The following is a 17804-nucleotide window of genomic DNA, read 5'->3' as shown; positions in this document are numbered from 1 at the left end:
ATATTATAATGAATTCATAAACACCGTGTATTTATAAGACACCGTGAAAAACTGGCTGTACCAAAGTTCTACTGCAGTTTGTTATTCATTTGTAATATGCGGAATGAGTTTTTTTAATAAAATTCCCCGAAACATTATTGGATTACCATTTGTAAAATTCAAAACTCATATTAAAAGCAAATTGACGGAAAAGGCTTATTATTCAATAAACTAATATTTAAATGACATGAATCCTTGGCAGTGATGTCGCTTGATTATTTTGATTTCATTTAGACTATATAAAATAAAGTGTAGGTGTATAAAACTGTTGTTAAATTTTTAAAAGATGTGTTGTTGTGGGGTTTCTTCCTACTCCTTCTCCACGACTATAACACCTTGTCGAAGCAGAGTGGAATCAAAAACAAAATAGATTTTAAAAAAAGCCGACGATTAATAAGGGTTCAGTTAAAAATTCCAATGTTGAATAAATCAATTTTATCTTTTTTATCCTTTATATACAATAAAGTTAACCCAATAACTGAATTACTATTTTTTTTCTAAAATAGGTTTAATAATTGTGATAGGTGGCATTTGATATGGCACATTGTAAATATTAATCTTTTACGAGCACAATTAGTTTTAACTATTCCACTTATACCGTATAAACAAAATGGTGATAAAATATGTAGGTATTTCAAGGGGTGAATATTGCTCATTTGTCAGTAGAAGACTTTTATACTCATTTCCAACCATCTTGTATAAAATAAGCATAGTGAAATACGTTACATTAATCCTTTTTTTCTATTGTAACTTATATTAAGACTGTTCCATATGGAATTATATTACTTAATTATTAAGAATTGTTTCTGATGATGTCTTCGCTATTCCGGAGGGCTTTACAGCTTTGTCGGTGATGAATTCACACACCAGGGTTCGTGAGCTTTACAAAAAAATCTATCGAGCCAATCATATTCCAGTTGCAATGTGACATTCGCACGCAGGTAACAGCTGTACACGTATAAGTGTAATGTACGGCTTAGAATGGCTATGAGGACCACTCGGCAATCTAAGGTAGGATACAGACAGGGCGTACGACTACTCTCGGAGACTAATGGGATTGTAATTGTTATCCTATGTGATGTATTAGAAGTTGTGCTGCTAGCCGGTCTAGGCTTTGTACAGCTTCATCGAAATTGAGCCCGTGGAAACAAATGTCCACGGACTAAAAATTTTACGCTGGCGATCGTACCCGTTACGACGAAGGCGTCCACACGCGGAGAACTATAAGCGTGTAGGTGTTTAGTGTAGTGAGTAGAGTGTAGAGTATGTAACACGAAGCGAGGACTACTCGGCGGTCGGAAGAGACACAGGTCTTTCCGGAGCGCCCTCGCTTGAACGCGGGTTAGGCGGACGCGGCCGCCGTGTCATGTGTAGGTGAGTAGTGCATGACATGTGCATCGAGACCGCCGGGGCTCGATGTGAGGCGTGTGTCCTAGTGTTGATACAGGGGAACGGATATTATTTAAATTCCGCTTTAAGGGCGAAATTGTTATGTCAAAGTTACCTGGCTATTTATATACCAGTTAGAATAATGTGAAGGATCCCCATGGTCGCGTGTCGCTACAGTTATAGTCCTCTTAAATCTTAACCATTTCGCTTCGAGTGTCATTGGTCTGGACTCGCAGGTTAGCAATTTAGTGGTAGCACATAACGAACTATCACAAATGTTTTGATAGTAAAATCATTTCACTTGCTATTTTAAATTTAATAGTGTTAGTTTATTATTTTGACACCAATTATTGTTATTCTTCCATTTTTAATCAGAATATTTTATTACCCTTTAATACCAACAGACAGGAAATATTAATACGTAATAAAAAAAAATTAATAACGAATGTCGATGTCTAAAAAAATTAAAAACTTTTTAATGACATATGTATTGTACATGATAAATTTTAAAGTGAGATTTATGTTCAACATGAATCATAATAATTGAAAAACATTAATACAGAGTAACCTTGTTTTGAAGGGCAACTGTGAAGTTTTAACATACACTCTCATGTAATATCTCGGAATTATCTTTTTTTATGGCTCTCGTTTTTGAGCACTTTTCGTACTTCCCTGCGGTGTAATCAGGAACATTATTTACAATAAAACTTTCACAAAATTTGTTATTTCCACGCTGCTCTTTTACTCGTCTTAAGATCTTTCATTCGTTTCTCTGTTATCGTTCTAATTCATTCCTTTCTATACCTTTTGACCTTTCATACATCGCTTCTCTTCCCTCTCATTCGCTTCAGAATACTGTGACGATTCTTAATTTTCATTTTAAAATTTAATTATTAGTTTTTTTTTTCATATTCATTTTTTATCACATATTACTTATTTCCATATTACAATTTTACCAGTTCCTTTTTTACAATGTTTATTTCTATTCTATTGATTTAGGTCTTTTAATTACTACTCTGGTTATCTGCCTATACTTCAGAAAGATCTGGCGTCCTCCCTCTTGACTAACTTGCGAGGCGACGTTGATTTCCTCCAACCGAAACTGGGACAACCGGTAATTATATGCACCATGGTCTGGTCCACAGATGCACGAGGGCCTCTGGCTTAAACTCATGAAAGCAATGGGAGAAACCACCGTCGCCCTTGTACATCTGGACCGGAACCATGTCCAGCTTATATCATATATTAAGATAATATAATAAATAATATTTAGAAAGATTTTCAAACCATAAATTATAAAACCTTACCCTCCCTAAATATAACTATAGGGAGATATACCATAACCGTATCGTTTTGCAGGCAGGTTGATGATGGAAGTGTGGTGTTATGGTACAGTAAGTGGGCAGTTGCAATCATATTTAATTAATGCAGTGTGAAATAATATGTAAGAATGTATACAGGGAATTGAACTCGCAACGTGTGAGCATTTGTCTCAGTCTTCTATCACTGGGCTATCACTGCTCACACAACTAATCTTCAATGGTATGATAAAATATCTATGGACATTATACAATAATCGCTACGCTTATCAGGAGGGTTGGTGATCGCAGTATGATACTATGTTCTATATGTATATAAATATATGTATTGCAGAGAATGCTAATGCCCATCCCTTGGAAACTTGTTGAGAAACAAGAGAAACTATGTAATTAATGCACAAAGTGTAAATTATATAACTACTCTCCTCAAAATTTACTTTGTGATCTATGATTGCAAGTCTCAGTCCTCTAACTCTAGGATATCACTGCCCATAGAGCATGGGATACTTACCAGCATCTACTACAATAACATTAGTACAACAGTTGGTAATAAATAAAACAAACATAAAATTAAATGATTTAATTGTTTAAAAAAACATTGTGAAGAAAACATTCACAGAAAATAATCATTTCAATAGGTCAACATTTCACTTAGGCAAATGAGCTGACTGCACAAAACGGATGCAGTGCTGTTACATTCTGACTTCTTTGAGATCCAATTGCTTGTTTCAAAATTTTCATTCTCTAATAATATTTATTCTAAATATCTAACATGTCATTAATGTTAATTGCAAATAACACCATGACCAAGGCAATTCTGGCAAAATGTAAACCACAGATTATATTTACTCAGATAAAATCAAATGTAAAGGTGACTACACTGTACACTTGCTGAGATATAAAACTATGCCTGGAAACCATAGTAACTTTTTGTTTGAATTATTTCGCAACCTGTGAAGAATGTAAAAAATATCCTCATTGTCAAAACTTTAATAAACATATTACATACGGCAATAACAGATCTTCAACAACAACTGATAGAGGTTTTCATTCACATTTGCAACATGATTTAATTTCCCTATGACATACTCAGCCAAGACTCCATTAAAATTTTAAGCAATGTGTAGACACCCTAACATTAAATTTTTATATGATCACAGCAGCTCTATCAATTTTTTTTATTGTTATATAAATCCCAGAGAGTAATGGCACCATCTAAGCCTCCCGCAGCCATTATGTTAGCTTTCCAAAGAGAAACCTCCTGAGAAGAATAGACAACATCTTGTATTGCTTGTCTATGTTCCGTCAAAACAACAAGTGGCCGCAGCGAGAACCACGAGAAGATACGGATGTGACCATCCCATCCTCCTGAGACAAAAACTTTTCCATCCATCCTTGATTGTACTTTATTTATACCTGGATTCTTAATGGTGACATCCATCTTGTGAGTCAGGCTGAAGTCTTTTCTTCCTATACTAAATATCTGCACCACATCGGAAGCATTTCCAAGAATACCCCTCTGTTGTTCAATGTGAAAATCCACAGACATTGGACATTCTTTTGTTTGCAACTTACTAATACATTGACTAGTGACAAGGTCCCACAGCAGCAGCCAACCAGCTTCATAACCCACCAAGAGGCAAGGCTTGTCAGGTAAGTCAATATACTTCATGCACATGGGATCACCCAGTTTAGGTGCTGTATTTGCAGGGGTAAGGGAACCTGTTTTTTCTGCGGAAAAATTATAAATGGCAATACTGGATTCCCTGTCAGGTACATAGAGTGTTTCGAGTTTTGTGTTGGCTTCAAAGCGACAAAATCCAGGATAGTCAATGTCTATTAAATGTTCTTCCTTATATCCTGTGTTGGTTAAATTAAAAATTTTGAATTTACCCCCTTTCTCTTGTGTGATAAGCTGATCATCTGTATGAATGATGTGAAGGATAGGAGCTTGACCAACTTGAATTTTTTGTTGAACCCGGTTTGTCTGGAATAATTATACATTTAAAACATAAATGTTAAACGAAAATACAACAAAAACCTTATTATGTATGTAGATTCTGGATGGAGACTGCTTACAATTGGTTTTAATGGAAATCTATGGGAGATGCCTATGCCCAGCAGTGGATGTTCTAATTTTGAAATTACTATGATATATGGGAATGAATAGCTGTACATGTAAATACATGAAACAAAAAAAGTAACATCTAAGTACACAATATCATAATAAAACTTTACAGGAGTTTTAAACTAGATTAGTGCAAATAAACATAATATTGTATAAGGAGTAAATATTAGCTGCAAATCAAATAAAAAATGTCTATTCAGGTACAAAGCCAGAAAAACACGGTTAATTTCTGGGTCAACAAATGCAGGTAGTAAACAAAGAAAATTTACAAATTCCGATTTGATTATTTTTCCATTTTAAAAATCAATTGTTTGCGCAGTTACCTCGAAAGAGAATAAAACATTTGATATCCTTGGAACATCTGAAGTTACCTGGAGGTTGTATGCATAAACATATCCATTTTTCGAACCGGCCAGTAACCTCTCGAGTCCGCCGGGTAGAAAGCTGAATGCCAATGAGTAAACTGGCGAATTGTCGACGTTTCGGATAGTATAAACTGGATCAGGTGGTAACAACGCCATGTCTGGTCAAGCTCAAACCGAAATATTTGGTCAGAATATAAAAATAAAATAATAATAAAATTAATCAAGCCATCAGAAACTAAACCCAACTACGCACAACACAAAACTGACATGAAAACAAGAAAGTTAACGTTCTGACGTTTGAATACATAGGTGCGTTCAGAGTACTAAACGAATTAGAATTTTAAACACTAATTACAAACCAGAAAATTACAATGAGTAAATTTGAACTTGCTAAAGCATTTGATAATTATGTTTAAATGCTACTTACAAATTTAATAATGTTTTTGTTTATGTTTATCAAAATGATAATACGTTTTGACTTAGTGTATAAATACAAAAATACGAACGCCAGAAATGTGAATCGTTATAGTTAAACTAGGTAAGTACTGCAGTTATTTAATGTTTCCCAACCTTTGAGATGTAAATTTTCATTTCTGATTTTCAATTGTAGTTACAGTATATAACATTCAAATTTTTGCCTAATTACTAGCTCGCGAATTCTGATCGACGCCGCGCTTCAAACAAAGCAAGAATAATAGCCTTGTTTACAGATGACGGATTTCTATTAAACACTAAGGCATAAGGTAATAACTGCAGCTGTTAACTCGCAAATTTCAATTGTCGACACACTAACCGAGGAAAGAGTATTTGTGTTGTTGACTAACGGTGGACTTCCGAGTAATAGGATACGGAGTTGTCAAAAATCGCCACATTGAACCACTAATATGGCGAGCGACTGTGGGAACCCTTCTTAATACTATGCCCGTAGACGTATAACCATGGAAATTTATTAATACAAGCATTTCATAATAGCGCTCTTTATGGAACAGTCATGCAGTTTATATCATACACAGTTGTTTTATATTGTTCAGAATAGTATATATATCTACTTAAACAATTATCTTCCATGATTTACTGCGACTAGAATTTTTATTCTTTAAACCTAAATTTGCCGTGGAGAGGATTCTCGTGGTAATTAATATTCGGCAAGCAGGGGGACGGAGTGACTTTATGCTGTGCCCTCATTGCACCCGGAGGTTCTTTCTTCAAGATACTTCTTCTAGCGAATGTATTTTTCCTTCAATTTACTTATCCTTTATGGTGAGTAGTTTCAATTTAGCTTTCTTTAATATGTTGAAAGGGCAAATATGTGGTGTAAAAATATAATTTAATATAAAATATCTAACATTTACAATTCATATTATCTAAAAAATATTTACGTTAATCGGACAATACATCGGTTTTTATTCGATTATCAGTATCGAATGGAAATGTAGAGTTTAATCATTTATGAACAACACTGTTTGTCCTAATTTGTCAGACGTCCGTCAAGCACTGCGACAACTCAAAATTCTCGTGAAGCTTCACCTTTGTAGTGATTTACAAATTTACGAAGTTTTGAATGAGAGCCAGTCGATTGTACCTAACGATGGCTGCCATAGCTAAATTAAGAATACTAATTTAATCGTCGAAATCACAAATGGCTACGGAGACGCTTCTGAAAACGAACAAGCATTCAAAGTATATATCATATAGGAAAATTTTGTACCACAGGTTTTTTGTTGGTTTACTATTGTTTATAGTGGTGTCTCTAGTGTTTACAGTGCTTTTTAATATTTACGCGGGAAATTCACAACGGACCGAAATCTACGAGCCAGTGAGTTTAAATTTAGTGAACATACCAGTGTCTAAAATCAAAAGTAACTCGCCCCATTCCGCGCCTCGCAATGCGAATTGCACTTACTGGAGTTGTTTTAATGTATACAAATGCGGAAGGGCTGGTCACGACAAGATAACGATATACATATACCCATTGAAGGAATATAAGACAGAGGATGGTAGGGTAATATCACAGTTTTCTAAGGAGTTTTATGAAATCTTAGATACAATAAGACATAGTAAATATTATACAGCGAACCCAGAGGAGGCCTGCCTATTTGTGCCCAGTATAGACACGTTAAATGAGAATGCCTTTTCCAGTAGCCAAGTGTCCCAAGCTTTACATTCTCTGCAATAGTAAGTAATTGAATGTTCATTTTGCCTTACTTATTGTTAATTTTTAATAGATTTGCAATATTGCATACGACTACAAAGTAATGATAAAAATACTTAATAAAATTGTAATTTGAATGACAAACATTTATAACATGCTCTAGGTCGAATAATTATTAAATAAAAATCAGTATAAAAATAAATTTATCTGACTACATACCTTAGTCTAATTTTAAAAGTTATTGATTATTGAGTATTTGAGTGTTATTCTTTAAAACTATTTCGTAATTTTTTTTTATTCTTATTAATTTATCTAAGAAATATTACTATAATAAAAAATATTAGTAGTGAATAATTACTTAAGCTTTGACTCAATCCATATATAATCACTATGTTTTCAAATTATTTCTTGTAATGATAATAATATTCAAGAAGCATGAAATTCAATGAAATATTGATTAATATATTACTGAAGTTGAATAGTAGCAAGTGGTACAGGACTTGTGTTTGTAGATTCAAGGCTTGATTCACAAGATACAATCAAAAATAATTCAAACTGCGCATTAATCATATAGGATTGGCACTGCTCACAAACAAGTTGTGGTGGTGTGCAGTTGTTGTCAATCTTCTCGTTAAGTGAGGTGATTATGTATATTCCCCCATAGATATCTTTGGGGGAAACCTATACCTTGCAGTATGGGCAGAAAATAGATTGATTAATTGAAATGATTTCATGTATTAATGAATTAAAATTTTAAGATATTGAATTTATTTTAATGTTTGAATTATATTAGGGGGACTGGAATGTAATGTCGCTTTCTTAAGTTAAATTCACACAACTAAATTTTTAACATTTTTTTACTACTAATCAATAATATATTTACCTTTGTTATCAACATCCTTTTGCCATCTAGTATACAAATTTACAATGCCAGAGTGTTAAAATTAATCAGATTTTCTGTAAAATATGTCAATGTGACCTCATACCCTTTCTGTAATAAAATCTCTAAGATCAGAAGAAAAAAACTCTATAGAACTGAATGTTCAATCTTTAGTTATTACTCACAAATATTTAAAAGTAAATATATGGACAATAAATACAGTAATCACCTCTATGATTTTGTTGAAATAGCTTTGTGCCATTCTCAAATAACTTGATCATGTGACTCATATATTAAATTTATTTAGGGAACTTTTCCTTAAAGTAACCCCCAAAAATAAAATGTAAGAACATTGAAAATTTTACATTATAAAAGACTTAGATAATTTATTATAAACATATGCATAAAGTACAGAAATATATGCCAGAAATACCTGCGTTATAGAGACATTACTGATATGATGGACATAAAATTTTCATGTTATGGTACAATTATAAGAATGGTATTATTTTAGCTGGAACAATGGAGAGAACCATCTCATATTCAATATGCTACCTGGAACAGCACCAAACTACGAAACAGTCATCACACTCAACACCAGTAAGGCGATTATAGCAGGATCCGGATTCGACACATGGACCTTTCGTTATGGATTTGATATTTCATTACCGCTATACAGCCGTATTGCTACAGGAATTGACAACACGCAACCAGCACAGAAAAACTTCCTTATAATATCAACTCAACAAAATATACCTGATGATTACTTAGCAGAATTGCAGAACATTGCCTCCGCATCAAATGATTTATTGTTACTCGGTAAATGTAAGTCTGAATCAAACAGGTTTGATCATACAAAACGCTGTGAATATACAACTGGTAGAATGTTCATCTACCCTGATATATTGAAGGAAGGTATGTTTTGTCTGGTTGTGCGTAGCGCAAGACTGACTCAGTCCGTTTTAATGGACATCCTGGCAGCACAGTGTATTCCTATTATTATAGCAGATACAGTAGTCTTGCCATTTAATTCTCATGTGGATTGGCACCGCATATCATTGTATATACCGGAAGAGAATATTAAGAATTTGTTAAGAATAGTCCATTCGGTTAGTAAGGAAAGGAGAGGTGAGCTTTATTGGCAATTGAGATGGGTGTACGACAGGTATTTTTCCAGTATAGAGAAGATAACTCTGACAACTTTAGAAATAATTAATGAGAAGGTTTTCCCTTTGGCGGCCAGAATGTATGAGGATTGGAATATGCCAGAACATATAGTAAGTATACCTAATTTGTAAAATTAATGTGAACTAAGTTATAAAATACACAACTAATTACATAGCTCAATAATAACGTGGTAAGAATGCGTTTACACGGGAGCAAAATGTCAGTAGACATCTGTCGTTTGCATAGTAATGTCCTCTAGAAGTAACATCGATTGTTGTTTACAACACGACTTGTTTGTGGACAAATTTCTATATGAATTGAAAACATTTGGATATTAAAGAACTAAATAAGAATGTTCAGGGCAATAATACATTAAAAAAATCTAAAAATTTAATTATCAATATCAAAAACCAAGTATACATAAATGAAAAATCGCTTTTTCATAGCAGTGTATAAACACATCTTAACACAGGGATTGATTGTTGTTGTAAAAGCAGTTGAATGTATATATATTGCCCAACAGTGGAAATCCTATGGTTGAAATGATTTTATATACATTTTTTTCTTTCAGTATGGTCCGGTGAATCCTTTATTCCTGCCAGTGACCGCTCCAAAGGCGCCAGGTTTCACTGCGGTGATATTGACGTACGATCGCGTGGACAGTTTGTTCATGCTGATCAGGAAGTTGGTGAGGACGCCCAGTCTTGCCAAGATCCTCGTTGTGTGGAACAATCAGAAGAAAGCGCCGCCTCCATGTGAGTTCATTTTGTTTTTCGATACGTTACCAAATTTTGACATTGAAATACGAATTTGAAATATCTTTTTTCATGAAGGCATGTATGTGTATTTTTAAGTTGTCATTATGAGCAGTAAGTTACTATCTGTTCGGAATGCTGATCTGTGGAGAAGAGCGGGTAACTCGATGGTTGCTCTTTTTCAATGAAAATTAAAAATGTTTTACACACACATAGGAGTAGTACACAAACCGAAACCACTATACCGCGCTCGGAAAGCGGATTAAAGAAACGTACGAACGCTTCCTCCCCCCTCCATCTCGCCGTGCGCATACCTATGACGCGGTACAGTAGTTTTGGTAGTGTCTAAAAAGAAAATATGTTATAATTACTAATGTTTTCAAACTACCTGCGCTTATAAATCGTCGATTATTTTAACATTATAAGTAGTAATCTACCACTGGCCAGAAACTTAACGGTTACTATTTTTTAATAAAATTTAATCTCCAATAAATACATTATAAAATCAAACATATAAATGAGTCAACAAATCAAGTTTCGAACATTTCGATCGTATATGAATGCTTTAGTAATATGCATTTCATAATATACTTTTAGAAGAAAAAATCCATATTACATAGAAATAATATTAAACCCCGATACGGCTGTAAGATATTCTAGACCGGACTCAAGGGATACTAATAGAATTAATTGTTACCGAGAAAACAAGTACACCTAAAACTCGCATAACTAAGGTGAACAAGTACTTTGTCAACGAAATAACTACTTATATACATACACACACACACACACTTATTATGGTATATCCCCCCATAGATATCATTGGGGGAGGCGCTTTGCAATAGGCGTCTAAAAATCGATTTTTTGTGCGTGGACGCATTGGATATATGATCGAATTCATTTTTTATAATTGTCAAATCCTATTCTTTTATCATGTTCAATTTGATTTATAATATAGTTCTTGTTGGTAAACTACTTACAATACTCGGCGATAAATATTGCACATCGACCCTTGGAAAGAGACAATCGGCTAAGCGTAATCTCTGTCGCCCGAAGTACAACGACTGACAAAACGTCACATAGGTAGTGTGGGACAGAGATAGTGCTTTACGAAGCCGAAATTAGCCGACTGCTTCTTTCCAATGGTCGATGTGCAATAATATTGGCCGGTACTATTGTACACATTAAACACATCTTTTTTTTGTGTACTCCTATTTAGTTATGGGCTTTACATTTTTAATATGCTGATCATTCCTTATTTTATAATCTTTATCATATTTTTTTACTTTATCACATTTATTGTCTCTTTCCAAAGGTCGATGTGCAATAACATATATACGCCGGGTACTGTACTTTTGTATTTTAATTTAGAATATTACTACGAAATCAACCCAAAACATTCAAAGTACTATAATTAAAACATTGAACAATAAGTTTTAAACAAATTCTAATAATATAATTTTAAAATAAAAACATCTTTACGGATTATATCAGTCAAAGTATTTCTAACGAATGACATCGATTTATCTAAATTTAGGAGAAAGAAATGGACGATTATATTCCATTGTGTTTTATTTTTCATTCCACTTCACGTTTATTTTAAAATAAGAACGACACAACCTTTGGCTAATCAGATAACTTAATTATTGTCTGAGCAGAAGACTGTAGGTTTCTGAATATATATAAGTAGAATATCTCGTATTTAACACTTGCGGTTTACTTGCGTTTAAAGAATATATTCTCGTAAAACTTATTAGGGGCACCGGAAAGTAATGTCATTTTCTATCGACATAGTTTACAGAAAAACCGATTGATTTTTACCGCTCCGGTATTGAAAATTTATATACTAGATGGCAAAAGGTTGTTGATAACGAAGGTAAATATATATTTGTTTAGAAATAAAAGCTTGTTAACAATGTAGTCGTGTGAATTTAACTTAAGAAAGCGACATTACTTTCCGATCCCCGTGATATATATAATTACTTAAAATGAGATGTAATACTTTATTACATAACATTAATTATTTTTTAAAACCGATCGGATGGATACTCTACCAACTAAAGCATACCACACATATTTAAGTTTCTTTTTTAATATTATAGTATGATTACATTTATTCAAATCATTCTGTAGGTTATTGTACAACTGTACATTTTTAAACAATATAGTTTTCTTTCTGTAGTTTGTTCTGACGTTAATTAATTGAAGTTTGTGTCTGTTTCTTAAATTATAACTATGTTGTGTTATTAAAAAATAAATATATAGAATTCAAGTAATTTTTTTTAAAGTACAACATGTGTAAAGCTGCTTGTTCAGTGTCTGAGTTTTTTTAATACGATTGCGTGCTTGTTGTTGTGTTGTAATTTATTTTGTGTGCTTTACAAGATCATAAATTGTTATAAATGTTGAGTTAGATCAGAGTTCTCCAAACTTTTTTGTGTCGTAGACCCCATACCATGTTTTTCCGTGTTGGGTAGACCACTAACTTATCTGATATTGATTTCCTGTAAATTTCTAACTGTAGTGAAGTTTAGTCTTAAAAGCTTAAAGTAAAAACACATGTTAATTTATACATTTATTAATTGAATTTAAATTAAAAGTACTCAAAATAAAATATTGTATCTGTTATGTAAAATATACATAACATTAAAAAAACATAAAATAAACTATAAATAAAATAACATAAGAAATAAGTCAATATTTTTAGTGAGAAGGATGAACCTGATGCTTTAATAATAAATTATCAACATTTGGCGTCAATTTTGTAAGGGTTAATCTTAAATCTTCTCGGCTAATGATGTCCAGTCCTAAATTTTTTACTTCATAGGTACCGTTATAATTAAAGTAAATGTTTTGATATTATATGATAGTATGATGTAAGTAAATAGGTACTATCAATGTATGTGTTGAGATCCACTATCGTGGACCCCCATTTTCATTTCATGGACCCCTAATTTTTTTTGTCTCTGACGTAGACCCCCTGCAGATTGTCATAGACCCTTAGGGGTCGATATAGACCACTTTGGGAATCACTGAGTTAGATGTTTGCAATTTTAACCGTTTTTCGTAAAAGTGACAGCATTATTTTATGCATATAAAATCGTTTCATAAATTAGATTATGTTTTCACAATGTCCGACATTGTGATAGGTGATTGTACTTCATTTATAAACAACTAGCTTTACGGACAGATATTACTGCAAGTATTGGCCTGTCGCATAAAGAAGAAAAAAAAATTAATGTACATTAGATGTGTAATAAAAACTAAAATATTTTAATTGGCCATAGAGAGAGAGAGAGAGAGAGATACGAGGTGATTTGTAGACGAACAAAAGTAAACAATAAAACTCAGTCGACTAACAAGTTGAAGTAGCAGTGAATTGAGGATATTCTTATTATATCTCACGTCTCATTATGAATGTACTTGATGTGTTATGGAAGATTTTGTATCACAAAACTCGATTCAGCACAAAGGTGTAACCCATACTAAAAAGCCCTGCTTATGTGCCAGTTTGTTATAATAAAAAAACGCACTGCTTATGTGCCAGTTTGTACTATTAAAAAAATTATTCACTTTTTTTTGCGAGAATTTTAATAGATAACTGGAATCGAACATTCTTTTTGTCACGTGAATATATATATATATATATATATATATATATATATATATATATATATATATATATATATATATATATATATATATATATATATATATATATATGTATGTATATGTTTTTTAACACATGGCCGTTTTATATGAAGACAAGCTATACGAAGCCATACGTATGGAAGATGTAGATGGTTATGTAAAGAATTAATTGCTTTAATGTATAAAGGATCTTATCGAGTAGCTCTTACGAGGCCCTTTTCCGAAATACAAAGAGTAATTGGGTCCAATACCGCCTAGCTCTTAAGGCGTTGAGCGGAAGATTAATTCAGTCAATGCGCCCAAAACCGCGTAAACGCTTCGTTGGAACTTCAATAAATAGAACAAATAGCTTCGCACAGATCTCAGTTTGGTCTAGAACTTAATACGTATACTAGGGTTTTAATTCTAGAGGCCTAAAGCTAGCGCAATCGTCTTTTGTAATCGTACTTGTGGGATTCTTCCTAGGGCCTATAGGGCCGATAGGCAGATAGGTCTTGGAGGTAATGACAACACGAAGTCTAAAATATTTATACCGATTCGTAAAACAATTGAGAACAATTTTCAACTAATAAATACCGTCAACCAATCACAAGGCAGAGAAGTATAGCGCTTTGGTGTGGGATTCCCCTGTTCGATGCAACGATGACGTAATGCACGTCCAACATCACTCCTCAAGCGAAGCGTATGGATGGCTTCACTGTTCTCCCAGCTCTCGTGATTTAAGGTTGTCACGCTGTATCTTGATGTTTTTCTTCGTTGATGTAGGCAGGCTTCAGTGATACCGTAGATGTACGTAGTGGTAGCTGAATCTTGAAGAATCTTTCGTAGTTCTGTAGTACCTGGTACGGTACGAAGCAGTGGCGTGAGAGATGCTAGAACTGTATCGTTCGAAAACGTGTGAAGAATAATGAATGGATTATAACATATGAACAAAAAACGCGGGTAGTTATATAATGTGTTGCATTTGTTAAAAAAAAATTGCAAAAAAGTTGCTTAACATTTCGGTCACGAAAAAGTTATTCTACACGTTGAAATAAAGTAGGTAACTGTGAAAACCGGCGCTCGGATTTATCATCTGGTACTCCCGTATTTCAGTGTCACAATTAATACAGAGATTTCGTATAAAAATTAGTTACACGATCTAGATTTTATAAAATTAGAATCTCTTTTGTCGTCTGTGCAGTGTTTTATAATACAATCCCATGTAATGTCTTTGAATTAATTTAAAAAAATTAACCACAATTTGTAATCAAGTCTTTACATTGTGAAGGTTACTTTATTTATTATTGTATTAAAGATATTTATAAGTGGAGTGTAACTTACCGGCGTCATTGCTTCAAGCCAACTATAACTTAGAAATCTTCAAGACAAGAGTGAATAGGTTTCTTCTAGGCAAGCATGTAGCATCCTAGACCATCATCGCTTAACATCAGGCGAGACAGAAGTCGCGTGTGAGTTTGTTGTGGGCTATTTGCAGGTCTGGGCGTGTTTGGAACCCTCGCAAAGAGTTTATAAGTGATAATAAAGCTTGGGATGAATGTGTTACTGTGTTAAGAATATTGTAAAAGTGATCATTAAAAACACGTCCGAGTTAGTTGTGAGCTCTCATATTTGGGCTCGTTTGGAATGGTTGTAGCTTTAAATTGAAGGATGCCATTTGATACTAGTTTCTGTCAAATTGAGATTTGTCTTTCTCCTCATAATGTACATAAGTGGTCTGGATAGTATAAATCAGAGTTCCCCAAACTTTTGTGTCGTAGACCCCTTGCCATGTTTTTCCGTGTTGGGTAGACCCCCTACTTACCTGATATTGATTTTCTGTGAATTTATAACTGTAGTGAAGTTCAGTGTTAAAAACTTAAAGTAAAAACGTGTGTTAATTTAATTTATACGTTTTTTACTTAATAGGTACTTTTATAAATAATGTAAATGTTTTGATATTATAAGATAGTATGATGTAAGTAAATAGGTACTATCAGTGTATGTGTTGAGATCCACTATCGAGGACCCATTTTCATTTCATAGACCCCCAAATTTTTTTTCGCTGACGTAGACCCCTTGCAGGTTGTCATAGACCCCTAGGGGTCGATATAGACCACTTTGGGAATCACTGGTATAAATAAATGAATAAGCCAGTTTACTATGAAAAGCCATATGGCAAACAGTGACAATTCGTCACCAGAAACAACCTTATGTCAAAAGCAACCATCGCCACCAAAATCAGTCTTCAAAGGAACATCTTATTTATTGAGCCTTCGGTCGTATTCCACTGAGGCGGTTTCACTTTAATATTTACTGAACTGTAGCATGACACGTTTGGGGTTTGCTTTCAAAAGAAACATGAAGGACGATTCATCAAAGAAACTCGTTTATTAACTCTGGCATATACAGGGTGTTAGAAGAGTGTACATATTTTGCAAGTGGGTAGAGTTAGTATATACAAATATTTTATGGTACGGGCATCATGGACTGAAATGTTTTGATTTTTAATTATAGTGAAAAAACTGGTTTCCTGTAAAATTGTTCTTTTACGAGTTAATTGATAAATAAAAAACATAATATAAAATTGCAATATATTATTTTTTTAAATAAGCACATAACTCACAATAGAATCAAAGTGATTTAATTTTTCTAATAAAAACAATCTTGTTCTAACCAAAAGAAACAATACAAAAAATGTCTAATTTTTTAATAAAAATCAGATCGTCTTTACAAAAAAACTTGCTGTTAAAAAACGATACAAATAATTTAGAAAAGTATATCTAGTCTTCTATATAACACCCTGTATACACACTTAAAATAACTTAATTAAGAACTAACTATGTTATGATAGGATGTACTGTATCTAAAAGAGTGTGCGTGGATAAATATGGTACGAATTCCTATTTCTACTCGGGCCTACGTGCTAGTGGGAGAGATCGACATCTGATCGTTTCGGCGAATCTCTAAAAGCGCGGAATGCGCGTAGGGTTCCGCATATACACGCTTAGCGCAATGATAGCCTTTTATTCATGTTTCCTACTTACGAACATTGATAGTAACAAGTGTGTGACATGAGAATTCTAGAATTTGAAAGAAATAAAATTCAGATTGGGCTCCTGTATACACACTTAAAATAACTTAATTAAGAACTAACAATGTTATGATAACTATGTTTAGATACAGTACATTCTGTACTGTATCTAAAATAGTGTGCGTGGATAAATATGGTACATGGGTTCCTATTTCTACTCGAGCCTGCGCGCTAGTGGGAGACATCGACATCTGACTATTTCGGCGAATCTCTAAAAGCGCGGAATGTGCGTAGGGTTCCGCATACACACGCTTAGCGCAACACTAGCCGTTTATTCATATTACCCACATACGAACATTTATAATAACTGGTATACGTCACGAGAATTCTAGAAGGATTCATTTTGACAGAAACTAGATTCAAATTCACTATATTGTCATCAATCATCTCAAAGCCATGACGGTACCTAATGCATCTTGATTTGTGAAGAGTCCACAAACTTAGTTGGAATGGATTCTCAAGCTTAATAATTATTTAAAAAATCCTTTATATTGGGGGGACCGGAAAGTAATGTCGTTTCTGTCGACATATTTTACAGAAAAAACCGATTGATTTGTTACCATTCCGGCATTGATTTTGTATTCTAGATGGCAGAAGGTTGTTGATAGCGAAGGTGAATATATTGTCGATATAAGAACTTGTTAAAAATGTACTCTTGTGAATTTATCTTAAGAAAGCTACATTATTTTTCGGTCAACCTAAGATATTCTTTTTTATTTTTGTTTAATGAACTTATTAAATTTATAACAAGATAATTTAGAGATGTTATATAAGAGTGTACAATTGTAAGGTATTGTACGGTAATTAGTGGAACCCTTTCTGTTAATGGATTATATGTGGCAAAAATGTAATATCAAAAATGGTCTCGTTACTTATTATTCGCGAC

At 33.3% G+C, this 17804-nt stretch overlaps 2 protein-coding genes across 2 annotated transcripts in view; one reads left to right on the top strand and one right to left on the bottom strand.

Moving 5' to 3' along the window:
- Positions 1-3343: 3343 nt before the first annotated feature.
- On the bottom strand, positions 3344-5494 carry LOC137933812 (guanine nucleotide-binding protein subunit beta-like protein 1). Its single transcript, XM_068777871.1, has 2 exons — positions 5247-5494; positions 3344-4734 (listed from the first exon to the last, which is right to left on the bottom strand). The coding sequence occupies exons 1-2, from the start codon at positions 5394-5396 to the stop codon at positions 3916-3918; spliced, it is 969 nt and encodes a 322-aa protein (XP_068633972.1). The 5' UTR covers positions 5397-5494; the 3' UTR covers positions 3344-3915.
- A 1249-nt stretch (positions 5495-6743) lies between these two features.
- Positions 6744-17804, top strand: part of sotv (exostosin glycosyltransferase sotv) — a 50169-nt gene continuing 39108 nt past the window's right edge. The window contains exons 1-3 of the mRNA XM_068777732.1: positions 6744-7415; positions 8787-9549; positions 10011-10194. Coding sequence (XP_068633833.1) covers positions 6880-7415; positions 8787-9549; positions 10011-10194 — 1483 coding nt within the window. The 5' untranslated portion in view covers positions 6744-6879. The remainder of the gene's footprint in view (positions 7416-8786; positions 9550-10010; positions 10195-17804) is intronic.

Source organism: Battus philenor, unplaced genomic scaffold (genome assembly GCF_028537555.1).
Source record: "Battus philenor isolate CCGP_79_NKW_IND1 unplaced genomic scaffold, ilBatPhil1.0.hap1 SCAF_14, whole genome shotgun sequence".
Taxonomy (NCBI): domain Eukaryota; kingdom Metazoa; phylum Arthropoda; class Insecta; order Lepidoptera; family Papilionidae; genus Battus; species Battus philenor.
The sequence above is the reverse complement of the archived record's forward strand: the minus strand, read 5'-3'. Positions and strand labels throughout refer to the sequence as shown.